We start from the raw sequence: 26,048 nt of genomic DNA on the forward strand, positions 1-26,048 counted from the left end.
ACACTGAAAGCGCATAGAAAACAAGCTGGCTGAACTTGATATAAGATGAAGAATAAAAACATATTGCCGAAATATTTCGGTGTAGCCGAGTCTGGATTGTTTTCATCTAGAGGTGTAGCCGATTTACCTATGAAAAAGCAACGGATTTTACGGAAGGTAGGCTAAACGTGGCCAGTCACTGTTAAGTTAGGTTAGGCTTAAGCTAATGTTAACGTTAGGGCTTCGACTGCAGAAACAATTAGAAGCTAGTTTAGATTTAGTGAGAACATTACCTACTCAAAGGGTACATAAGGACAGGGGTGGACAATCATTTCCCCCTGAGGTCAGAGGATAATTACTTTGATAAAGTAGCCTATGCTGGCCACACATTGAACGATTGACTGAAATAACGTTACAATGCACAAAATGCATTGTGCTGGATGTTAACTGACAGGACAGGAGCCTATGACTGATTAGCTATAAGCTAGGCTACCTTATAGTAGGCCTATGCAATAACGTTACTTGCAAGCCCATGTCTTCTTTTCAAAAACAAACAACTCAAATGGAGTGTCAACTTTAACTTTAGGCTACCCTGCATATTGTCATTTGCGTGAAATGTAGGCTAACGTTAGCCTCCGTTCTCATGGATCGATCATAAGTCTCTCATTAAAATGATATGCTGAGGAATATGATAAAAGAAACACTTTGTTAACGTCACAACCCTATGTTATTTAGCCTAAATGACTTGAGTTTTTCCTCTTGAGCATGAAGATAACATTTGTGGCATAACTTCGTAGCTTCATAATGCATGCTTCGTAGCACCTAGGCCTGCCTACTTTATTGGCGTTTTAAACATTTTTAGCTTTGAACGGACACATCACAAAAAAAATAAATGTCTCCTGTACCACACAGGGGAATTTCCATCTGCTTTTCTCTGCCAAAAGTTAAAAATGTTCAAGCTCTATGCGTCTTTGTCTCAATGTATTGCTATACGGCTCTGGGTTTGCTTGTCCTCCGAGTTCGTCCTTAACGACGGTTGTTAGGGACCTGCACTCTGCCTCGCCTGGCTCGGTTTCCTCTGCACTGCTGCCCTCTGCTGGCCGTCATTAGGACTAACAGTCCTCTCACAATGGCCCAAAACAGTACAGACTCAATATTGTTTTTATTATTATTCATTCAGCAACAGCTTGCAGCTCATCCTTTGAGACCTTCCTTTGAATTAAGAGCTTTATAAATAAAATAAATCATTCTTGTTATTATTCAATCCAATACAAACAAGGAAACAAATAAACACAAAACACAAAAACAAATCACTGAGAGGTTATCACACCACTATTCATACAACCTTTCAAATCCCTCACACCAACAGTTCCTGTCCAACAGCGCTATAACAGTAATGGGCACGCTGAGCCTCCTCTGTATGTCCTGACCCTTTAGACGAGGTGACCTCTGACCCCTCAGGCCCCTCATGGTGATGACACACACGGCATCTTGAGCAATCAGCCAATCACATGCTTAATTCCATGAGTTCTGATTAGACGACTGCCCCATAAGTTGCCCACTAACGACTGAAGTCCCCCAGATGAACATGTGTTGCCATGTATCTATGGGAAAGAGCCTGAACCAACATGTGAACAGTAACTCTGCCGGACACAAAGCTTAGGAAGTCACTCTGCGTGTGGTCACCTTCAGACGCTGGCGAGGCAGAGGGAGGCGTTGGTGCCCCCGAAGCCGAACGAGTTGGTCAGGGCGACCCTGCGGTGCTCGGTGCTCCAGGGCTGTGCGGTGCAGGGCACGTAGTTCAGGTCAAACTCGGGCTCGGTGCGGTCCAGGTTGAGCGTGGGGGGCAGGGTGGCGTGGTGGCACGCCAGCGCAGTGAAGGCGGCCTCCAGAGCCCCCGCCGCGCCCAACAGGTGCCCAGTGGCGCCCTTGGTGGAGGACACAGCCAGCGCTGCCACGTGCTGCCCAAACAGCCTCTTAATGGCTGCATTCTCAGCAGCATCCCCTAGTGGTGTGGAGGTGGCGTGGGCGTTAATGTAGGTCACCTCAGAGATGTCCACGCCCGCATCCCGGGCTGCTGCCGACATACACCTGCAGACAACACAGGCATGGTATCCATGGTTACACTGGAGACAACACAGGCATGGTTACACCTGGAGACAACACAGGCATGGTTACACTGGAGACAACACAGGCATGGTATCCATGGTTACACTGGAGACAACACAGGCATGGTTACACCTGAAGACAACACAGGCAGGGTTACCATGGTTACACTGGAGAACACAGGCATGGTTACCCTGGAGACAACACAGGCATGTTTACACCTGGAGACAATACAGGCATGGTTACAATGGCTACACTGGAGACAACACAGGCATGGTATCCATGGTTACACCTGGAGACAACACAGGCATGGTTACACCTGGAGACAACACAGGCAGGGTTACCATGGTTAAACTGGAGAACACAGGCATGGTTACCCTGGAGACAACACAGGCATGTTTACACCTGGAGACAACACAGGCATGGTTACCATGGTTACACTGGAGACAACACGGGCATGATTACCATAGTTACACTGGAGACAACACAGGCATGGTTACCATGGTTACATTGGAGACGACACAGGCATGGTTACACTGGAGACAACACAGGGATGGTTACCATGGTTACACTGGAGACAACACAGGCATGGTTACCATGGTTACATTATAGACCGGTTTCAGGTCCCTAACAACCGTCGTTAAGGACGAACTCGGAGGACAAGCAAGAGAAAAGCAGACGGAAATGCCCCTGTGTGGTACAGGAGACATTTCATTTTTTGTGATGTGTCCGTTCAAAGCTAAAAAAAATTAAAACGCCAATAAAGTACGCAGGCCTAGGTGCTAGACATTTGGATACGAAGCATGCATTATGAAGCTACGAAGTTATGCCACAAATGTTATCTTCATGCTCAAGAGGAAAAACTCAAGTCATTTAGGCTAAATAACATAGGGTAGTGGCGTTAACAAAGTGTTTCTTTTATCATATTCCTCAGCATATCATTTTAATGAGAGACTTATGATCCATGAGAACGGAGGCTAATGTTAGCCTACATTTCACGCAAATGACAATATGCAGGGTAGCCTAAAGTTAAAGTTGACACTCCATTTGAGTTGTTTGTTTTAAAAAAGAAGACATGGGCTTGCAAGTAACGTTATTGCATAGGCCTACTATAAGGTAGCCTAGCTTATAGCTAATCAGTCATAGGCTCCTGTCCTGTCAGTTAACATCCAGCACAATGCATTTTGTGCATTGTAACGTTATTTCAGTCAATCGTTCAATGTGTGGCCAGCATAGGCTACTTTATCAAAGTAATTATCCTCTGACCTCAGGGGGAAATGATTGTCCACCCCTGTCATTATGTACCCTTTGAGTAGGTAATGTTCTCACTAAATCTAAACTGCAGTCGAAGCCCTAACGTTAACTTTAGCTTAAGCATTAAGCCTAACCTAACTTTACAGTGACTGGCCACATGTTTAGCCTACCTTCCGTAAAATCCGTTGCTTTTTCATAGGTAAATCCGCTACACCTCTAGATGAAAACAATCCAGACTCGGCTACACCGAAATATTTCGGCAATATGTTTTTATTCTTCATCTTATATCAAGTTCAGCCAGCTTGCTTTCTATGCGCTGTCAGTGTAAACAACTAGTGCTTGTCCTCCGAGTTCGTTCTTGACTACGGTTGTTAGGGACCTGAAACCGGTCTATAGTCAACACAGGCATTGTTGTCATTAAACCCAACAGTAGGCCTAAATGAACTACATTCCATAGCCTAGGTAGGTTAGCAACACAAACTTGAGAGGTACAAGTCAGCAAATCAACTTAACATTAGCCTACTATTATTTGTTACTGTGCTAAGTAATAAGTAAGTAATTAATAAAGTTAGGTATAGTGACGTTTCTAAATTCAGGATATCGTGATACTTTTGTAGTATTGGTTCACCGTGCAATACTAGTCAAAGGAGAGCAAATGCTTAGTTTGTGGAGACAGCAGATGCGAGGGAAGCCTAGGCGCTCACCCTCTTAAGACGTTAGGTGCGACCCAGGAATACTTTTGGTCGTTTATTTACGGTATTTTGGTCGCATTTACACCACCCGCCTCACCCGCAAAGCACTAATGATTGTCAAGGACACAACCCACCCTGCACACAAACTGTTCAGCCTCCTGCCCTCTGGAAAGAGGTACAGGAGCCTCCGCTCCCGCACCACTAGACTTGCAAGTAGCTTCATCCACCAGGCAATCAGGATGCTTAACACTCTACCCACTCTCCCATAACTCACAGCCCCCCCCCCACCCACCAGCCAGCCAGGAACCTAGAATCCTGTCTACCCTAAACCCCTCTCCCCCCCCCCCAACACCCCCCCAGGACCGCCCTGTGGAACTGTGACTGCGCAGCCTAACGTGTTGCTGCTTCATATCAAGCCTGATATACTTGAAATGACTGCATATCATTGTAAATATACAGCACACACAAGCACAAGTTTAAACTTCATGTAAATGTTATCAATGTTATTTATCACTCTGCCACAATGCTGCTGCTACTACTACTCTGTCAAAAGATTACGCTAGGACTATGTAAATATACAACACAACTACCTCTATTTTTTAGATATATGTTCTATATTTCTATATTTTGATATATGTTCTATATTTCAGTCTCACACTTTAATGTCTGTATGTGGTATGTCTGTATATTTTTATTTTTTATTGTCTATGGCTATGTCTAAAGTATGTAAAGTATGTCTATGTCTGCATGGGAAAGTAAGAAACGAAATTTCAATTCTTTGTATGACCAGTGCATGTAAAGAAATTGACAATAAAGCCGACTTGACTTGACTTGACTTGGCATGTTGGTCGCACCCTACAGCCCTGAGTAATGTAAGGATGCACCGATCCATATGACAGTAAAATAGCACTTGCAGTATCATGACACTTTGGTTGCTTTGCATAAAGGCCTCAGTCAAATGTATATGCTAGCGGCATAGCAACCACTTGCCGCTTGTCGCTGTGAAACAGCCATTGAAAATGAATGGCAGCCTGTTGCTTTGTCGCTGTCTCTTGTAGCTAGTGGGACTTTAGGGTAAGCATTGCTTAAAAATAATTTTTCAAAATGGGGGGGAATTCATATAGGGGGGATTTACACAATTGGGGGGGGGGGGGGGGTCGATTCTGATACCATGTCAAGAATTGCGATTTCGATACTTCTTTTGACAACTTTGGGCAATGAATGTAACCAAAAACGAACTGCATTACCCACAATTCCGTACCACGTATAGTTTCAAAACCGGAAGTGGGATGAATGCGCTGCTTGGAACGTAAATGAGAGTCTGAGCGGGCAGAAAACGTTGTTAACCGATTCATAACAAGTAAATCGATATAACGACCGGTTCATTTCAGTTTTTTCCCAAAACGGGGCTTCACGTATCGATGTAGCCGTATCTTACACGTTAAAAATGGATACCGATACGTATCGGTTAATCTTTACACCCCTACTTCATATTGTTTTTTAAACTACACTTAGGCATATCTTTAATGTGGTGTTTTGGTCTAATTGAGTGCACATTGGTGATGTGTAGGTTGAGTGAATTGAGTGCCTGTCACTTTAAGAAATACGTGAGAGTAATTAGCCTTCAGCCTGACGGTTTTTGCTAGTGAATAAAAGTTGCGCATAGAGCGTAAGGATAGGTGGATGCAATTCATTATGTCTTATATGCCATTAGATCAAATAAATGCTCAAAAAACTAACAAGTCGAAGACAATCTATCTGGGATCAAGTATTTTGCAATGTTCACTAATGATTTTAGTGAGCATTACTGGCAGACGTGACCTGAGCTAGCAGGATAGTTACCAAGGAGTTCTTTCCAGATGTAAAAGTTTGCCACGGTTGCGTAGCCTATTTGTGTAAGCGCAAAGTGGTTCTCTCTCTCTCTTTCTCTCTGTGTGTGTGTGTGTCTGCGTCTGCATGAGGCTATGTTCAATTTAACTCGGTAGTTGATCCGTCCGGTCAATAGCACCGCATTCACGCCACTTCATGATTAGATTAACGTCATCAGACAAGTGTATGCTGGAATTTCTCGCATTATGGTGGCTAGAGTTGCGGGACTTGAACGAATTATGCACAATACCCGCAATGAAATTTAGACCCTGGTAAGCACTTATTTACAAGCTATTGACTTTGACCTCCTGTGAAATCCCTGTGTAAATCTTATGTGTGCGTACACAAGGACAGCAAATGATTCAACCTGTGAAATCCCTGTGTAAATCTTATGTGTGCGTACACAAGGACAACAAATGACTCAAGCTGCCGAATGCGGAGTGCATCAGAGTGCGGAGTGCATCAGAATATCAGAGTGCATCAGAATATCAGAATGCGGAGTGCATCAGAATATCAGAATGCGGAGTGCATCAGAATATCAGAGTGCATCAGAATATCAGAGTGCATCAGAATATCAGAGTGCGGAGTGCATCAGAGTGCGGAGTGCATCAGTTGTGAGTAACTGTGGTCATTGTGTAACTACGGGTGCTCTTGGTTGCCGTGCGTTACCTCAGTGCTCCGTCTCCGTCGGCGGTGGGCGCGGTGATGTGGCTGGCGTCGCCGGAGAGGCCGTATCCCAGCACCTCGGCGTAGATGCGCGCTCCGCGGGCCACGGCCCTCTCGTGCTCCTCCAGCACCATGACGGCGGCGCCCTCCCCCATCACAAAGCCCTCGCGCTCCGGGTGGAAGGGCCGCGATGCCAGCCGCGGGGTCTCGTTCCAGCTGGTACTGAGGGCACGCGCCCGGGCGAACCCAGCCAGCGCCAGTGGCCCCACACACGCCTCCGCTCCCCCGGCGACCATCGCCGTGGCGTCTCCGTGGGCGATAAAGCGCGAGGCGTCGCCGATGGCGTGTGCACCGGTCGTGCAGGCAGTGGACACGGCGTGGTTGGGTCCCCTCAGCTTGTGCTTGATGCTGATGTGCCCGGCGGCCATGTTGACCAGGATGCGCGGCACGAAGAAGGGACTGACCCTGTTGTAGCCGCGCGACTGGAAGGTGGTGGCGGTGCGTGCAATCTCCTCCAGAGACACCATGCCCATCCCCACGGCAACCCCCGTGCTCAGCTGCTCCTCGAGGCTGATGGGATACCACCCACAATCCTCCAGGGCCAGCTGCGCCGCTGCGATGGCCATGACCGTCGCCGGGGACATGCTGTTGATGTCGCTGCGGCTGGCGTAGCGCTCCTCCTGAAACGCCCCCTCGCCATCTCCTCTTGGCACACGAGCAGCCACTCTGCAGGGCACCGTCTTGTACTCCTCTGCCTCTAGGGCGATGATGCCACTCTCGCCACTTATCAGGCGCTGCCAGGGCAGAGCGGTGCCCGTGCCCAGGGGAGAGACCAGACCAATGCCAGTGATGACCACCCTCCTGTGTGGCCGCATGCGGCCGGGAGACCCGTAGTGTCTGAGGCCTGCGCTTGCTCTCCAGCTGCACCTGCTGACCAAGGGCAGCCTGCCATGCAGAGGCTCCAGCAGAACCTTCTGCCAACACCTGACAGACATCTTCTCACTTGGTCTCTGTTTGGATCACTTCACATTCATAGTTGATCACCTACAGACACACAGTTGTTAGATTTTAGTGGTTTTCTGTATGTATTCTTTTGGTTATTTGTTTAATACTGCAGAAACTGCGGGTACAGGACGTTTATTGTAAGCAGACAGAATGTTGTCACCTTACAATAGCAAATGGTGTACCTAACTAATTGTCCCCCCACAAGAGACATCTTAATTGAATAAGGCTATATCACTACCCACAAGAGACATCTTAATTGAATAAGGCTATATCACTACCCACAAGAGACATCTTAATTGAATAAGGCTATATCACTACCCACAAGAGACATCTTAATTGAATAAGGCTATATCACTACCCGCTTCCCCCCCTCCAATCTGACCCCACACATGAATGTATATTCTGCTATTATAATTAGCCAGGAGTTTCCCAGATCTTTGCTTCAGTTCATTACCTTGGCTTCACCTTGCAACACTGTGCTGTGCTGTGCGTACAATAAAGCTACCAGAACTCTGTTGTTACATCCAGAATAAAGAACTATTCTTTCGCAAGTCATCCTCAAGTTTTTACCTGCTCTTAACTACACTGGAATCTACTTGGTCACAGTGTCTCTATTTGGAATTAAGGAGACAATTTTAATAGCATTCTTCACAGTTGCAATGTGACGTGCAGGCAGGATAGATAACAGGTGCGATAATTCAAAATCCCCATGTTATTTTCCCATAGGAAAAATCACAAGATACCGGATCTCAAAGATAGCAGCTTTTTTGTAGGCGAACTTCAGAGGTCTATGGCAGCAGTAGGGGTTAGATCTTTCAGAGACCAACAGACGAGTCCAGGAAGTGATGTCAAGAGTAGAGATGTGCCAAGTAGAGAATAACTTTTAAAGTTAGTTAAGAGCCCTGAGACGGCTAGTTAAAGCTGCAGTTGGCAAGATTTTTTTGATCATATTCACTAAAACTGACACTATGCTCCGACATAAATCAGCCGGTTTTAGAAAAAAACCCACACTTCTACCTATACCTAGAGCAGGGGTGGGCAACTAATTTCCCCAAGGGGCCACATGACAAACTGGGACTGTTGAGGAGGGCCGGACCCAAAATACCGAACTCAAGTCTGAACTCAATTCTGTCCAATTCTATTCTGTTCTTGTATAACATTAAGTAAATCATATGGTTTTGTTTACTACTCGTAAGAGCAGATGAAAATGTGAGGGAGACCAAGGAAAAACAGCAATAGGCTATTTAATCTATGTCCAGTATTTAATCCTCATTCTCGAAAATGATTTTTTTCAGTTTTCAAAGACTGATATAAAAAAGTACTACAATATCTATATAATTAGGCTAGGACATGAAAATGTGAAGGAGTCACACAACCATAGGCCTGTGCCACCATTTTATCAACACTCAGCAATATTTCATCATTAAATCATTACCATCATTAAATTAACTCTACGCAGAATTAGACTATGAAAATGTGGAGCAGACAATAGTAGGCTGTCATTAGTTAATCAACATGCACAAAGAAAACTATTTTAAAAATGTAGGCTATGTTTTTGCTTTAACTTTATGCACAAAACTGTGATTGGTCAACTCGCCCTGTGTGTTGAGCCGGCTGCTTCAAGCAACCTGTGGGTAGTAGCATCATACTAGTTCACTAACATAAGCTTTGCAAATAAACTCAGACATATTTTGGTTACAGTGACGGGGTTATCCGAATGTAAACTGTCTATCTGCCAGTAACGTTTTGAAATTAACACTTCGTATCGCCAAAAAATAGCAGGAGTTCGTTCTGACAACATTTGCGGTGGTGAGCGACGCAGACATAAGAGACACAAAACTTTGAAAGGTTTACGCCGACTTAAAGGCAACTGCATTGTGTCGACGCAGAAGCATAAATTCTATTCACCAGCACATCAGTGAGGGTGTTTACATCGTATGCATCCACGCACAAATGTATGGGCGTACAAATAGCAGTCGCTTTCAAAATAAAAGCAACGATATTGATTTGCGTGCATTATCTCTATGCTAGGCTCTTGACTATTGTTCTTTCACGGACCTTACGCGGGCCGGTCAGGGAAAGCCCACGGGCCGGATGTTGCCCATGTATGACCTAGAGCCTGTTATTTGTTTTGCAAAAATCCAAAAATGGGGGAGGGGCATGAGAGTTTTAAACATTCAAAATGTTGGCTAAGTCCCCTAAATCTGTCAGACTTGCCAACTGCCGCTTTAAGTTGATAATGTTTCCATGTAGGCTATCATTGTTATTGTGGGTTAGTCTTATTGGCTAAGCCTACACACTACTGTATTTTCTGTTGACTGACATGTGACAGGTGATGCTCCATCCCCTTGTCTTGTAGATGTAACCTGCGTTGTGTTGAACCTGCGCGATTCAGCCCTGCACACGCCCGGACTCGAACCCGCGAACAGCAGCACCTCGGATCGGGAGGCGAGCGTGCTAACAATTGAGCCAATAGCCCAGGTTACTGGCTCGCATGCCAGCAGCACTCTTGAGGCGTCGGGCAATGAGGTTTACCAACGTTCCACAAGCACAGCTAAGCTAGCTGGCATCCGTTACATAGACATGGGGTAGTGCATTTGTAAAAACAATGAATTATATCAAAAGAATGTATTTGTCACTGCATATGAATTATTGCTTAGACATGCATATAAGTATAGTAAGTATAAGTATATATACTTTTTTGATCCCGTGAGGGGAAATTTGGTCTCTGCATTTAACCCAATCCGTGAATTAGTGAAACACACTCAGCACACAGTGAGGTGAAGCACACACTAATCCCGGCGTAGTGAGCTGCCTGCAACAACAGCGGCGCTCGGGGAGCAGTGAGGGGTTAGGTGCCTTGCTCAAGGGCACTTCAGCCGTGCCTACTGGTCGGGGTTCGAAACGGCAACCCTCCGGTTATGTCCGAAGCGCTAACCAGTAGGCCAAGGCTGCCCCCAAAATATACTATATACTACATGCATTTGGAAATAATTAAGCTGAACTTGAAGCAGCAGGCGAAAGCCAGGGGCCCCACTGTGAGAATCACTATTTTATGTTACCCTTTACCCTGGATCTCGCCAAGGCGAATTAACTTGCTCTACATTCCATTTAGCCAAAGCGATGGCATTTCATATTCAACACATTTTGTCACCAAACACACAGAATCAGTTAACGAAAAAAACGGTCTAACTGTCTGAAAAACATACCTGAGGATATAAATAGCAGCATCTACACTTCAAAATACGTGTAGTTGGTAGTTCAACAGATTATTTGACAACATGAAACACTTTGCAAGGACCATGTGACACAGCACGACCGCGTAGAAACCCATAAATCTGCCAGCTGTAAAATACTATTAATTTTCATTAAATAATTATAATTCTTTAAAAAATATATTAAGATATTTATTGTTAAGTGTTTTAACTAATTTTAATTCATCTCTATAGATGATAAAGTTACGGTACTTTAAAATATATGATGCAGCCTGTTTCAGGCACGACACGGACAACTACTAGGTTCAATGTACAAACGGCAATCAGGCAGTCTAGCCGGAGCGCTTCTTGTGGCGACGACCGAGGATCATGGCAGGCGCAGGAGTTAGTGCACTCTGCGAAAACCCCAACGAAGTCTTTCTAGATGTTTCGAAGATATTGCTTACGTACGCAGACAACATCCTTAGGTAACTTAGATTGTGCCACATACATTTCTGCTACACGGTGGATCGCTGAGTAGAGGGCGGTTAGCTAGCATGCAAACCAGCCAGCTAGCTGACATTAGTTACCTCTGGTGTACTAGCAATTTAATGCAGTGTCATCTTTCTACGAATTCAGCAGACTTCACCAGCTGTTTTGCAAAGGATATTAACTGATTTGTAGAGACGTCGGAAATGTTGCTTCAAAATCTTAAATGTCTCTGATGGTGTTTGGTTGATGTTAATGCACATTTGACTGTTTTGAAAGATTAGGCTACATACTATTGAAAACTCTTTTGTAGGAACCCAGATGAAGATAAATACAAATCAATCCGAATCGGCAATCCAACATTCTCCACCAGACTTCTTCCTGTTCGTGGAGCCGTGGAATGTCTCTTTGAGATGGGTTTCGAAGAGGTAGGCAGTGGCGAGTTGCATGTCCTCATTCTCAACCATGTCCTTACGCAGAGTCCGCTCTCTGTGAAATGTTTGCTCAAGTAATGTTGACACATGTGTAAAACACGTGTAGTAGCTTGGTGGGTGTACCACCTGGTGTTATGGTGGGTGTACCACCTGGTGTTATGGACATACGTATCAGGAGGCTAACTGTTCCAAATGTAAAATGACAATTTAATTTAGGGTTTGAGTCCTCATTTAAGCATAAACTCAAGACTGTTTGGTGCTTTTAAAGAGGGTTTGAGTCCTCTTTAAGCATGTAATTTATTAACTCAAGACTGTTTGGTGCTTTTAAAGAGGGTTTGAGTCCTGTTTAAGCATGTAATTTATTAACTCAAGACTGTTTGGTGCTTTTAAAGAGGGTTTGAGTCCTCTTTAAGCATGTAATTTATTAACTCAAGACTGTTTGGTGCTTTTAAAGAGGGTTTGAGTCCTGTTTAAGCATGTAATTTATTAACTCAAGACTGTTTGGTGCTTTTAAAGAGGGTTTGAGTCCTCTTTAAGCATGTAATTTATTAACTCAAGACTGTTTGGTGCTTTTAAAGAGGGTTTGAGTCCTGTTTAAGCATGTAATTTATGAACTCAAGACTGTTTGGTGATTTGTTTTGTTCACACAAAAGCTGGGAGCACAGCTACCTCTTGTTTTCTGCCATTTCTCTGTCTCTTGGTGTGAAGCATCGACCACTAGCTCAGACCACTAGCTCACTAGCTCAGCCCACTAGCTCAGACCACTAGCTCAGACCACTAGCTCATTCCTTGCATGTCCATCTCTCTCTCTGTCTCTCTCTCTGTCTGTCTCTTAATCTCTCTCTTTCTCCCTCTCTCTCTCTCTCTCTCTCTCTCTCTCTCTCTCTCTCTCTCTCTCTCTCTCTCTCTCTAGGCGGAGACGCACCTGATCTTCCCTGAGACGGCGTCTGTGCAGCAGTTACGGAGTGTGAGGGAGATCATCGCCGCTGAGCGGAGCCAGAGGATGGGGGCAGTAGTGGCACCAGCAGGAAGAGCCGCAGGGCAGATGGGGGCAGTAGTGGCACCAGCAGGAAGAGCCGCAGGGCAGATGGGGGCAGTAGTGGCACCAGCAGGAAGAGCCGCAGGGCAGATGTCTGTCAGGGCCCCTGCTGCACCTGCTGCCCCTGCCTTGTCCCAGCCTCCACCTCCCGTAGCTGCCGCCTCCTCAGTGCAGAGCTCCTCCCAGCAGCCTCCCGCTGTGAGTGAGAGAGTGAGATAGTGAGAGAGAGAGTCTCTGTTGTGACTCAGCAGGGCAGGCTTCAATAGTTTGTTTTGAGTTGGAAGTGATTCACTTCCTGTTCAGAAAGGTGTGATTCAGTGGCGTTGGTTATAACCAGTCTCTTTCTAGCTTCAGTGGTGTTGGTAATAACCAGTCTCTTTCTAGATTCTTGATGTCTGAGCATATTTATTTTGGCAAGTGGATAGAATGACCGTTCCTCTTCTTACCTCTTCTATCATTCTGTCATTTTAGTTTTTCCTTCAACCAAAAACAGAGTGTGTGTGTGTGTGTGTGTGTGTGTAAATCAGAGTAAGAGAGAAACTGGTTCTTCCTCATTTCTAATCTGTGTTTGTCTCTGAACGGCATGTCTGAATGTTTGTCCTCCATGTTTTTCTCCGTCAGGCAAGCAGCATGGCGTTTTTCCGGACGCTGCAGTCCAACTTCCAGCATGTGCTGGTGTACGAGAACGCGGCGCTGCAGCAGAAGGCCCTCCGCTGCATCCCGCACACTCAGCTCTGCTCCAGAGCCCAGCACCGCCTGCAGCAGGCGCAGCTAGCAGACACAGGTCAGTGGGGCTGTCATGTGGTCAGTGGGGGCTGTCGTGTGAGGTCATGTGATCAGTGGGACTGTCATGTGGTCAGTGGGGCTGTCGTGTGATGTCATGTGGTCAGTAGGGCTGTCGTGTGATGTCATGTGATCAGTGGGACTGTCATGTTGTCAGTGGGGCTGTCGTGTTCAGTGAAAAGTTGTTGAGCGGTCATTGAGGCTTGACTCAAGGCTGGTGCTCTTGGTGGGCAGGGTGGGTAGACTCAGAGTATGCATCTGTGAGTAGATAGAGATAAAGAGAGTGTGTGTGTGTGTGTGTGTGTGTGTGTGCAGACATAGTGGCATAGTTGATATACAGTAGATTGATTTTCTTGCAGTTCTGCTGCACATGCCTTGCAGTGTGTGTGTTTCAAAATAGAAAAATATAAAATATAGTCATACACTTCTTAACTTTGTGGAAATGCCTGTTCCATTGAACATATAAACATAGCCTGTTCCATTTGGACTAGTGTTGTCACGATACCAAAATTATGACTTCGATACGATACCTGCCATAAATATCACGATGCTCGATACTAAAACGATACTACGACGAAATCCTAAGATATCTGGAGAAGAAAGGACTCATACCTCCTCCAAGTGTATTGAGTCATTTGTGTTGAATTTGGTGCACTTTTGTAGTGTGTAGGTCAATTCTGGGTTCTAAACTTCCTACATAATTATTATTTTTTTATAGTCAGTAAAATAGTAGGCCTACTTTGTGTGATTAAGTCCTTTATTGTTTGTTATTACATTACATTACATTACATTTAGCAGACACTTCTTGACCAAAGTGACTTACATATGTCAGCTATATTACAAGGGATCACATTGTCCCCGGAGCAACTTGGGGTTAAGTGCCTTGCTCAAGGGCACAACGGTGGAAGCCGGGAATTGAACCGACAACTTTCAAGCTACTGCACGCTAGCCCAGCTCCTTAACCCCTACACTACCACCGCCCCCGTTATAGTTGTTATAGTTCATTTACATTGTGTTGTGGCAATAAAGTAGCTTTAAATAGCCAAACTAGGCTAGATCAAGGTCAGTGTTAAAATTACTGCATGCAAATCACTGAATGCTATGCAGAGGGGCCTAATCTTTAGGCCATCTGATGTACAGTATAGGCTACCCTAGCCTGTTCTGCATAGCACAGGGTCGGTATCGACCCAAATCACTCGTTCAATCACTAATCTCAATGTAAAGTATATCGTAGCCGAGTCATTGTGCTAGCTACATAGTCATGGCATACACCATTGGAAAGCCATGAGCCTCAGGATTCATTTGAGATCCGTGTCGACTGAATGAAACCCATCCCGAACGGCTAAAACCTACAATTTGTATCACTAGTCACGTTTCCAAATGCCCCCACCACCACCGTGTCTCCTCACATTACAGCCTTTGTGTACATCCCGGGCTTCAGGCTACCCCAACATGCTTGGTGTCATACTGTTCACAAGAAGCACGAGAATCCGAATATCCACCGTGTTTTGTCGACATTACGTTTAGAAGATGCATAATTCCACCCAAACAGTACCGTTTAGTTTGTAAAAAAACAAACGATAACTTTTCTCTGACAGAAAACCACATAGTTCGTATGCTTATCCTATGTATCGCCGGGATTCACACCACTCAGCGTGTTCAGGAAGCTCTCCTGAGTACGTAGACACCAGTGACAACTTTGTGTGACGTACCGTTGTCGAGAAACACGTGTTAGAAGCATGATAGCCATGCGAGCTGGCTAATGGATAAGTTAGCTTTGATTGACAATAGCTCTGGCCTATGACAAGCTACGAGGATGGTTAAAAGATCGTCTTGTAGCCAACGAGTACACCTTTCGAATGACGTATGGTACAACCACCTCCGGTGAGGGGAACTCTGGGAAATTGAGTCCACCTTCGTTGTGCATAACGATAGCTTACTAGTACGACCGGCTCGTCAGAGGAATACAGTCGCAATTTTTACAGTTAGATAGATAGATAGATACTTTATTGATCCCCAAGGGTAAATTCAAGGATCATTTGGATCTTTTGAAGAAGAAGAAAGCAGAAAACATGCCGAAAAGACAGGCAAAGAAGAAGAACGTGGAGGTTGAACCAGCTGAGCATTTCCACACAAAAATGGCTCTAAAGGGGTCATACTTCATTGTACAAACATTTCCTTAGATATTTATCTTCACAACACCTGGGAGTGGGCCTCTGATGTGTTTCAGTGGCCCTTTTAGGGACTTTCTCATCTGAAATGTGGCCATTTCCAGGGATTTACATAACCGCCTGAAAGAAAAAGCAATATTCCAGCTACTGTAGCACCTTGACAGTACATAAGAGTCATTCTGACAGTTTCTAAAAATTCTACAAGGTCTCAGCTTTCAGGGGATACCAGGCATTTGATGATAGGTCACAGTATGAGGACACAGGAGCTATTACAATAGACGCTGTGCAAAATCCCAAAAATAGGCCCATTTGCATATCAGGCTAGGCCTTCCCGTGTTCATGGGATTTCTTTGACAGTTGCAAAGGGGAAAATGTGAGGATAGTCTTCTTTGTGCCCAGTGTACAAGTACGACGTTCCAACCACTCAGGTCTTCGTCAGATAGGCCTACACCATTACCTGTTGCAATATATCTGTGTGCATTCCTACATTACGTCTATTTCTTTGATAACATGATTTGCTACCACGTACTGTAACAATAAGCCGCTATTATTATTAGGACTCAACACGCTTTGGTGGTGTTATGTTGTGGGCTTTAATTAGCGCATTTCGGGTAGCCTATCCTACATCTGGGCAATAATTATTGAACAAATTGCAGTCTACATGCCATGACAAATATTACCAGTAGTAGGCTGCTACTGACCGAACATGAAATAGATCGTTTACAAGTTATGGTAATGTTATTCTGGCGTGAACATTGCACTTTCATCGCGTTAGCACCCTTGATTACAGCTCGTTATGTCTCGTCAAAATGATTACAGCTCTGTCTCGTCAAAATTCATTGATGAAGGAAGGTTCGCTTTATCCCAGAGAACCATACTCGTTTCACTTAGGCTAGACTAAAACATAAGAGAAGAACTTGGCACTAACCATGTAGTCGTGTTTTCTATAGCATATTCGTTAACCTGTCGTTCTTTGAACTCTTTAAAAATGTTGGGATATATCTGCGAGGTGTTTAGCCAAGTTCCATGCGTAGCCTACTGCTTTTAAATGACTTTGTGTACCTGATGGCTTGCCTTCACGCGATGTATCCGAAATAGTTGCAGATTTCACTTCACCTTTTGTTTTATCCACAAGGCCTAGAACTGTCGGCAAAGAACTATGTTGACGTTGGCTGCGCACTCACTCACTCAGAGCTGCCTGCTTGACACGCCCACTTGCCTAGATGCGTGCAAGGAGCAGTGGGAGCAGCAGTTGACACAGACACAGAACGTTATTATTTTAATAAAGTATCGATTCTAAAAACGTCTGAAATCGTATCGTTTTTTGCGTGAAGGCATCGCGATACCTTTTTAGTATCGATACACCGTGCAACACTAATTTGGACATGTAAACATAGCCTGTTCCATTTGGACATGTAAACATAGCCTGTTCCATTTGGACATGTAAACATAGCCTGTTCCATTTGGACATGTAAACATAGCCTGTTCCATTTGATAAACATAGCCTGTTCCATTTGGACATGTAAACATAGCCTGTTCCATTTGATAAACATAGCCTGGGGCCTGTACTCAAAAGCGGGGTTACTGGCTTATCTGGGTAACTTCGAGAGTAACTTGATCACGTGTGGCGTAAATTCCCGATTAACTCGTACTACGAAAGGTGGATAGGTTTTAGCCGAGGTATGCTGCCATGGCAATTTACGCTGCATCTTAAACCTGCTCCGACCAGGTTAGGTTCTTGGTTAACCCGAGGTTTCCGTTAACCACACCCTTTATAAGTACCACCCCTCCACTAACAATTTCTCCCGAGACATGTTGGCGTACCTGGATGATCCATACGATATTGGAGCGCAAATCGTGAGGGACTCTCTTCGCAGGGCGAGGGGTTTTAGAGACCGCCAGAAAATATATATAGCCTACCCGGACGATATTCTCTATCAAGATATATATTGTCAGCCGAGGGAATTCGTTATCTTTGTCAGATGATCTAGGAAGACGTCTCATAGCAATGCCCGTACGTGGACATTCATGTATTTCATCGGTGATGCAAGAATACTGTATGTCCGAAAATAAATCGGACATAGGCCTACAGTATGCTGAAAATCTGAGCAAGAATAGCCTAAAATAAATCGTACATAGCCTACAGTAGGCCTAATAAATTAAAATCACAATTTTAACAAACTTGTTGAATTGAATGTCATATTACTGTACCCTGCACATAAAGGCTACACATTTCCACAGCACCAGAATCCGACCGAATGCCTCCCTCAACCCCCTCCATAATCGGCCTTCCACTATTATTTGCGATGGCCAACTCTTCTGCTACTGTAAAACACGCTGGTGCCTTTCCTCCTACAGTAGTGTTCAAAGACACCTTTTTCTTGTTAGCTGTAAAACAGAGGTCAAGTGAAGGCTATAAGCTAGGCCTACATGTTTTCATAATTAAGAAATATTAATGCAAGCTATAACTATATAAACCTACTATTCTGAATAATGTTTTTGTGTTTCATTTTCACCTGCTGCCATGTGCGTTTGCAATGGTGTTGCATCTGAAATGTTCACAGGATTAGGCATACACTAAATCAGTCAATGGGGTTACTTATAGATTACAGTAATAAGGATAATTGAATGTTTATGCCCACTTCTGAATTGGGTTGCATCTGTAGGCCTTTCTATGAACTCAAAATAGGCTATTTAATTATTTCAACTCATTTCAGACATTCCGCAAGCTACTAATCCTCCGTAACACATATTTGAAGAACATGTGGGAATAAAACTTTACTTTTAGGCATTTAGGCTACCCAATCTGCAGTACGTTGCCAACAGCCTTGCTTTGTTCACTGCCGACATATTTGAATTTTGTCGTTGTTATGAACTGAACTGAACTGCTGACTGGAGACAAAGACAAAAATGAGCAGGCACCAACACAGGCTTGGGTGAAATGAGCAGAGACTCGTTTATTGGTAACAGGTGAGGCTTGAGTAGAAGTCACATGACCTGGCCTCAATTAAGGTTGTCAATTTGAGAGCACACAGATAGTTAAGGTCCTCAACGAGCATCAATCAACACCCCCACTTGTTCTCATATTCACAACAAAAAAGACATTTCAAGGAAAAACAAAAACATTGCAAAGAACTGCAAAAATCACATTTTGGTTCGGCAGTCACCCAAACAGAAACCTAGAAAAGGCAAGAAGCTTCCCTTTTGTAGCTGGTTTTGTCATTTGGTCAGCAACCATTTTATCTGTTGGGCAATACTCCAAAAACACTTCACCATTATTTACAGTAGATCTTACAAAATGATATTTGATATCAATGTGTTTGCATCTCTGCCGACTAACAGGATTCTTTGCCAACGCAATTGTCCCCTGGTTATCTTCATAAATTACAGGTACATCATAATGAAAGTCAAGATGTTTGAGCATTTGAGACAGGTACAAACATTCTTGTGTAGTGGCAGCTAATGCCATGTACTCAGCCTCACATGTTAATAGTGCTACAGTTGGTTGCTTTTTGGTCTTCCAAGAAATCAAAGGACCATTCTTACATAAGCTAACACAATAACCAGATGTACTACGTCGGTCAATTGCATCACCTGCCCAATGTGCATCACTGTAAGCCACCAACTGTAACCCATCATCACCTTTCCTGTAACACAGCATCTTGTCAATTGTATCTTCTGTTGGAGCACTGAAATATTGTGAAAGTTTGCCCACAACATCACTCAAATCCGGTCTAGTGCATGAACTGAGATAGATTAGGCCAGAGCCATATAAAGGCTATATAAAGGCTCTAGATTAGGCCAGAGCCATATAAAGGCATGGCTATATAAAGGCTCTAGATTAGGCCAGAGCCATATAAAGGCATGGCTATATTATTATAAAGGCTCTAGATTAGGCTACTCACTGCTTCTCTAGATTTCCGGGTGTCACTCATCTTTTCCTCACAATCACTGTAATTCAGCTTTGACTCACAAGGTGTCGACCTGGGTTTACAGTCTTGCATGTCAAACCTTTCCAGCAATTTACCAACATAACTGCTGTGACATAGTCACAACTCCATCACACTGGTCAAATGTGATACCCAGAAAATTCTTCAGTCGGCCCAAATCTTTCATCTGGAATTTTTCAGTAAGCATTTCCTTGACAGTTTTCATTGCTCTCTCATCACTGGCAGCAATAAGCAAATCATCAACCCATATCAATATTATCACTTTCTCATGTTCGGTTTCTCTTTTGTAAACACAATTATCAGCTGGGTTTTGTTCAAAGTTGTTTTCACAAAGATAATCATGTAACATTCTGTTCCAGTTTCGTCCTGATTGCTTTAACCCATACAATGATTTCTCCAGTTTACACACCATTTTCTCATTTGTCTGAGTTTTTAAGTCATAGCCTTCTGGCTGTTCCATGTAAATTTCATAATCAATCGGTGCATGTAGGTAGGCAGTTTTAACATCCATCTGATGAAGTATCAAATCTTCCTGAGCAGCTTTCTGCATTAACACTCACACTCGTAAGGTTAGCAGTAGGAGAAAAGGTTTCTCCATAATCTACACCCATCTCTTGACTGTACTCTTTAGCAACATACCGGGCCTTGTACTTGTCAGATCCATCAGCATTGGTTTTGATGGCATACACCCATCTACCCCCCACTGTCTTCTTGCCCTCAGGTAAAGTGGTCAGAGTAAATGTGTTGTTATCCTTCAATGATTTCATCTCCTCATCCATTGCATCAACCCACTCTTGAGTTGGATGAAGTCACAGCTTCTCTGAATGTCTGGGGTACATTACATACCATCTTATAGCAATAATCAATGCTGATCTGTGCATGATCACTCCGCTCGCCATAAAAATCTGGCCTCCTTCTATCTCTAACAGGGTACCTCCTCTCTGTACTCAAAGTGTCTGGAGAATGTGGTTTTGCTTTCACCACAGGTGGCGGTGGACTTGTCTGGCTACTCTCTGGGATGTCAAGCAATTTGGGTTTGTCTGGGTCAGGTCTGTTTGTGCTGTACTGCATACCAACATCATCATCAGTCATGTCATCGGTCGTCTGTCCCTCAACATTGGACATAAACCTCACCAGTCTGTGCTTCGTCACTTTTCTGTTGTCAGGATTGTAGACCATATAGGCTGGGCTGTTCTTATCATAACCCACGAAGATGCCTTTGTCAGACCTTGAGTCTAGCTTCTTCCTGTCCTGCCTATATGCATAACACACAGTACCAAATTTCTGCATCCTGGACACATTTGGTCTCCTTCCTGTCAGCATGAAGTAAGGTGTCTGTCTGGTGCGGTTGTTGAAACATCTATTTCTCACTACTGCTGCTGTCTGAACTGCATATGGCCAGAACTCCTTTGGTAACTGGCTTTCCAAGAGCATGCATCTAGCCATGTCAAACAGCGTTCTCCAGTTGCGCTCAGCAGCACCATTCTGGTGTGGTGAGTATGGTGCTGATGTTTCATGTCTGATTCTGTTTTGGCAAACTAGTGTTTGGTAACCCTGTCCAGTAAACTCAGTACCATTGTCAGATCTGATGCATGCAACCTTTCCGTATGGGGCTATATCAGCTAGAAACCTTTGTGTTGCATCCACTGTCATTTTTATTTTTCAGGAAGTACACAAACACAGCACTGGAATAATCATCAGTAAAGGAAAGTGTGTACCTATACCCACCTTTGGACACTGGGTCAATGGGACCGGCTAAGTCAGTATGTACCAACTCCAAAGCTGACTTGGCCCTCACATCAGGCTTCCTGTTCCTGCTCTGAGTGAATTTGCCCTGAACACACACTTCACATTGCATAGACTTGGGTGTTTCACCCTTGATTATCATACCATCAACAACACTCTGTAAGTTTTGAACATCATTAAAGTTGCAGTGTCCCAAAATCTCATGCCACGTCTTAAGGTCATGGCAACTCATACATTGATCACAGTCATTGTTCACAGGCACAGTAGGCAAATAGAACAACCTGTTATGTTCATGAATGAGAAAACGTGTACCGTCTTTGTACTGCAGAACGTCTTCACCCTCCTTGAAGATCACTGTTGCCCCACTGGAAGTTGCAGCTCTCACAGAGAAAATATCCTGGGGATAGGAAGGAATGTACAGCGCCTGCTTCAATGTAGCACTAATGTGCCTTCCTTTGCTGTCAACCAGACACACTTCAGCTTCTCCTCTGCGCTCTGCGACCCCCTTACACAGTGTGCCATCAGCCAGCTCCACACAGTGAGTCTCAGCCTGGAATCTTTCGTCTAAGCTCTTGAACAGGGCCAGGTCGGTGATGATGTGTGATGTCGCACCGGTGTCCACCATTAACCCCTTTCCGGTGGCACCACTCTCTGGCCAACGATCACCACTCCCTGGCCAACGATCACCACTCTCCAGCTTGAAGGCGAAGGTGTTGTCCGTCTCCTCGCTCACCCCTCGTGCATCGTCCCGCCGCTGCTGTTGCCGTCCTCCTCGCCGTGTGGTACTCTTCCCCTGGCTGTACCGCTGTGGACCACGACACCGTCTTGCCATGTGCCCTCTCTGGCCACAACGGTAGCACTCAATGTCGCCGCTCTCAGTGCTCTGCACCCTTGCGCCCACTGGACCACTGGGCTTCTTTGGATGCGACCGGGCCCCCATCACGTTGTCGTCAGGTGCAGCTGTGCGCATCCCTTCTGTGTTCTCATAGCTGCGCAACTTTGTCTTAAAATCAGCAAAACTGAGAGTTTTATCGCTTGAGTCACAAAAATGGAGAATGGCTTGAAAGATTCTGGCAGCCCCTTCAGAACCATGGCCACTAACAGTCCATCACTTAAGACCTCTCCAGCATTCCTCAGTGCAGTGATTGAGGTCTCTGCACGTATGACATAATCGGTTACACTCTCAGTGCTCAACTTTTGCAGGGAAGTAAGTTCTGTGTACAGACTGACGGTGCGGGGCTTACCCTCTCCAGCATAATAGTCTCTCAGGATTTTAAGTGCTTCACGTCCATCATCTGCAGCCTCTCGCATGACCAGGGACAAACTTTTGTCATCGGGAAATTGGATCAGTTCAGCAGATGCTTCTGCATTCTTTGCAGCATCTTCAGCCAGTGCAGCTGCATTCGCCTCCTCAGCAGGCCCATGCAAAATTGTGTTCTTCAACTTCTGAATATGAAGATGGCCCAAAAACTTTGTCTCCCACAGTTCATAGTTCTTCTCATCTCCGTCGAACACCAGACGAGACCAACGAGAACTTGTCCTTTCACTCATTGTGCCAATGCTGAGAGAAATTCAAACTACTATAAACTTAAGCGCAGTGCAGCGCATTCTGGGCCCATAACCTGTTATGAACTGAACTGAACTGCTGACTGGAGACAAAGACAAAAATGAGCAGGCACCAACACAGGCTTGGGTGAAATGAGCAGAGACTCGTTTATTGGTAACAGGTGAGGCTTAAGTAGAAGTCACATGACCTGGCCTCAATTAAGGTTGTCAATTTGAGAGCACACAGATAGTTAAGGTCCTCAACGAGCATCAATCAACAGTCGTAGAGTGGGTTTTAATTCCTCATAACTTGTCATAATAATTGTGCATTCCTCATCCGTAAAATAAGGTGATCGCGTCATCATTGAAAGTGGTGACTTGCGCTGCAACCCGCCCCTTTTATGTGAACGCGCACAAACACACAATTAGGTTAACCCCGGCTCAACAAATCAACTTCATAATCAGCGTCGTAGTACCGATTAACACCACTTAAGATAACCAGGTTTTGTCAACCCTGGTTTAACAAAGTAACCCTGGGTTACATCTGGGTAGGTTAAGCTCCCTTTGTAGTACAGGCCCCTGTTCCATTGAACATGTAAACATAGCCTGTTCCATTGAACATGTAAACATAGCCTGTTCCATTTGATAAACATAGCCGGTTCCATTTGAACATGTAAACATAGCCTGTTCCATTTTATAAATATAGCCTGTTCCATTTTCTGACTTGTTAAAGGCATCCTATACAAGTTTGTTTTACGTTCATATAATAGGCATCCTGTACAAGTCTGTTTTACCGTAATGTAACAGCTTCAAAGTCATTCTGATGATGAGCTAGGAGGGAGAATTGTGCACCTAGTATAGCTGGTAGCACCCCGCAGGCCGGGAACCAGCTTTGCAATTTGGCTGGCAGCTCCCTGGTGAAATCGCAAAAATTGTGAAATATTACCTGGTCAGTAGATATGGAAGAGCTCAGAACACTACCCGGTGGTCAGTAGATATGCAACAGCTGTTGGAACAAAATGTAAAGCCATCAGGGCAACATTTACAGAGACAGATCTGTAGAAATGCTGCTGTGATGTACAGATCTGTAGAAATGCTGCTCTCTAAACAGATCTTTAGAAATGCTGCTGTGATGTACAGATCTGTAGAAATGCTGCTCTCTGAACAGATCTGTAGAAATTAGGGCTGTCAACCTTCATCCATAACCCAATTTGAATTTAATTCATTATTATTTTTTAATAATCAAATTATATTCAAATATTTAATGCTCAAATTTTTGCTTATTATTAATATTTACAATGCATCTCAATAGACTTTATAAACGGGCTTATGCATTGCCAATGCCACTATAAACGCGTGGTTGACTTGTTATATTGAAGAAAAGCTCAGTCTACCAACGATATCTGTGCAACTTGAGTGGTTTCAATTTCTTTTGCGCAGACGCGCGCACACACACTGAATGAACGCCCATACCACTACCACTTTATTGCGACACGCGCACACACACTGAATGAACGCCCATACCACTACCACTTTATTGAATGCCTCTATGAACGCCCATACCACTACCACTTTATTGAATGCCTCTGTTTGATGACGCCAAATTAGCATGAACCATTATGCCTATCAGAGAAGTGACAAAAGCACTGTATATAGCCTAGGGGAGGGAGGCAAAAACCTAATTCTTGCCTGCTTTAGCTGCGCGGTTCCTTGTCCTTGGACTGTTTACCTACCCAGCTTGTCAGGGTGTAGCGTTATCAGATGGCTGATGTTAACTCAGGCTGCTCGCTGCTACATATTCTGCGGATTACGACATTGTTAGGCTAATTGCTATTTTTCCGTTTTCTGATGGAAATCCAAAAACGTTCCACTCAGGAGTAGTGGGGGGCCTTAAGCACATAAATAGGTTGTTTCGCGCAATTTCTTCTAAAAGCGCCAAATTTGACACAGATGTAGCTCAAGTTATACTGAAATGATTTAGCTAGGGCGCCGGAGCCAGAGACCCTCGGGTCCAAGATGGCAGCCAATCCAATATGGCCGCTCCCCGAAAAGGGTTCCGACTAGATTTTTAACCACATGAGCTACAAAAACAAACTTGATGTCTTTTTCAACTTAATTGATCATGGGAAACACATAGGAATGTTTATATTTATGACCCAGTATATCTGGACAGCTTAATCCTCCAATTCCAATATGGCCCCTGTCCAAAAAATCAGTTTTGACTGTAGTTATACCCCATTGTTTGCGCCAATTTATCTACAAGCACCAAATTTGGCACAGATGTAGCTCAGGTCATACTGAAATGATTTAGCTAGGGCGCCACAGCCAGCGACCCTTGGGGCCAAGATGGCAGCCAAATCCAATATGGCCGCTGCCCAAAAAGTGTTCCGACTATAACTTTTGAACCACATGAGCTGCAAATACAAACTTGATGTCTTTTTCAGCTTAATTGATCATGGGAAACGCATATAAATGTTCATCTTAATGACCCAGTATATCTGGACCCTTTAATCCTCCAATTCCAATATGGCCTTACACCCCATTGTTTTCGCCAATTTATCTACAAGCACAAAATTTGGCATGGATGCAGCTGAGGGCATACTGAAATGATTTAGTGAGGATGCCGGAGCCAGTGGCCCCTGGGACCAAGATGGCTGCCAAATCCAATATGGCCGCCACCTGAAAAGGGATTACTGTAGGCTGCATATTTTGAACCAGATAAGATACAAATGTAAAATTAAAAAAATATTTCACCTTTTCTGGCTATGGGAAACACCAAATATTTATGATTGGGTATATGTGGACCCTCAAAGTCCCCAAATGCAATCTGGTGACTGTCCGAAAAAGGGTTTTGACTACAACTTTTGAACCGAATAAGCTACAGATGAAAACTATTTTTTTTACCATGACCACACATTAAATGACCTAAGCTTTCTCAAAAAATAGAGTCTGCTCTGACCCTTCTTTGGAGCAGCCGTGGCCTACTGGTTAGCGTTTTGGACTTGTAACCGGAGGGTTGCCGGTACGAACACCGACCAGTAGGAACAACTGAAGTGCCCTTGAGCAAGGCACCTAACCCCTCACTGCTCCTCGAGCGCCGCTGTAGCAGGCAGCTCACTGCGTCGG

The 26,048-nt window shown here is 44.4% G+C and overlaps 2 protein-coding genes across 3 annotated transcripts in view; one reads left to right on the forward strand and one right to left on the reverse strand.

The window, feature by feature from the left end:
* Positions 1 to 692: 692 nt before the first annotated feature.
* oxsm (3-oxoacyl-ACP synthase, mitochondrial) lies at positions 693 to 10,869 on the reverse strand. Of its 2 annotated transcripts, none has more exons than XM_076301072.1 (3): positions 10,781 to 10,869; positions 6,570 to 7,610; positions 693 to 2,070 (listed from the first exon to the last, which is right to left on the reverse strand). In XM_076301072.1, the coding sequence occupies exons 2-3, from the start codon at positions 7,559 to 7,561 to the stop codon at positions 1,668 to 1,670; spliced, it is 1,395 nt and encodes a 464-aa protein (XP_076157187.1). In that variant the 5' UTR covers positions 7,562 to 7,610; positions 10,781 to 10,869; the 3' UTR covers positions 693 to 1,667. The 2 variants fall into 2 exon arrangements, with proteins under 2 accessions (XP_076157187.1, XP_076157188.1); XM_076301073.1 differs by lacking the exon at positions 10,781 to 10,869 and adding an exon at positions 9,895 to 10,057.
* A 250-nt stretch (positions 10,870 to 11,119) lies between these two features.
* Positions 11,120 to 26,048, forward strand: part of ngly1 (N-glycanase 1) — a 31,082-nt gene continuing 16,153 nt past the window's right edge. The window contains exons 1-4 of the mRNA XM_076301071.1: positions 11,120 to 11,253; positions 11,568 to 11,682; positions 12,602 to 12,925; positions 13,349 to 13,511. Coding sequence (XP_076157186.1) covers positions 11,156 to 11,253; positions 11,568 to 11,682; positions 12,602 to 12,925; positions 13,349 to 13,511 — 700 coding nt within the window. The 5' untranslated portion in view covers positions 11,120 to 11,155. The remainder of the gene's footprint in view (positions 11,254 to 11,567; positions 11,683 to 12,601; positions 12,926 to 13,348; positions 13,512 to 26,048) is intronic.

The sequence above is a fragment of the Alosa pseudoharengus genome, unplaced genomic scaffold (assembly GCF_046254945.1).
Source record: "Alosa pseudoharengus isolate Yale_2024_CS ecotype anadromous, Long Island Sound unplaced genomic scaffold, YU_APseudo_1.1 YU_APseudo_1.1_scf_23, whole genome shotgun sequence".
Lineage (NCBI taxonomy): Eukaryota > Metazoa > Chordata > Actinopteri > Clupeiformes > Clupeidae > Alosa > Alosa pseudoharengus.

What these genes read in the sequence shown, in the direction of transcription:
- oxsm (XM_076301072.1), bottom strand. Translation starts at nt 7,561, where the DNA reads ATGTCTGTCAGGTGTTGGCAGAAGGTTCTGCTGGAGCCTCTGCATGGC. An exon ending in GACGGAGACGGAGCACTGAG is followed by an intron (nt 2,071 to 6,569) that starts GTAACGCACGGC and finishes TGTTGTCTGCAG; the next exon opens with GTGTATGTCGGCAGCAGCCC.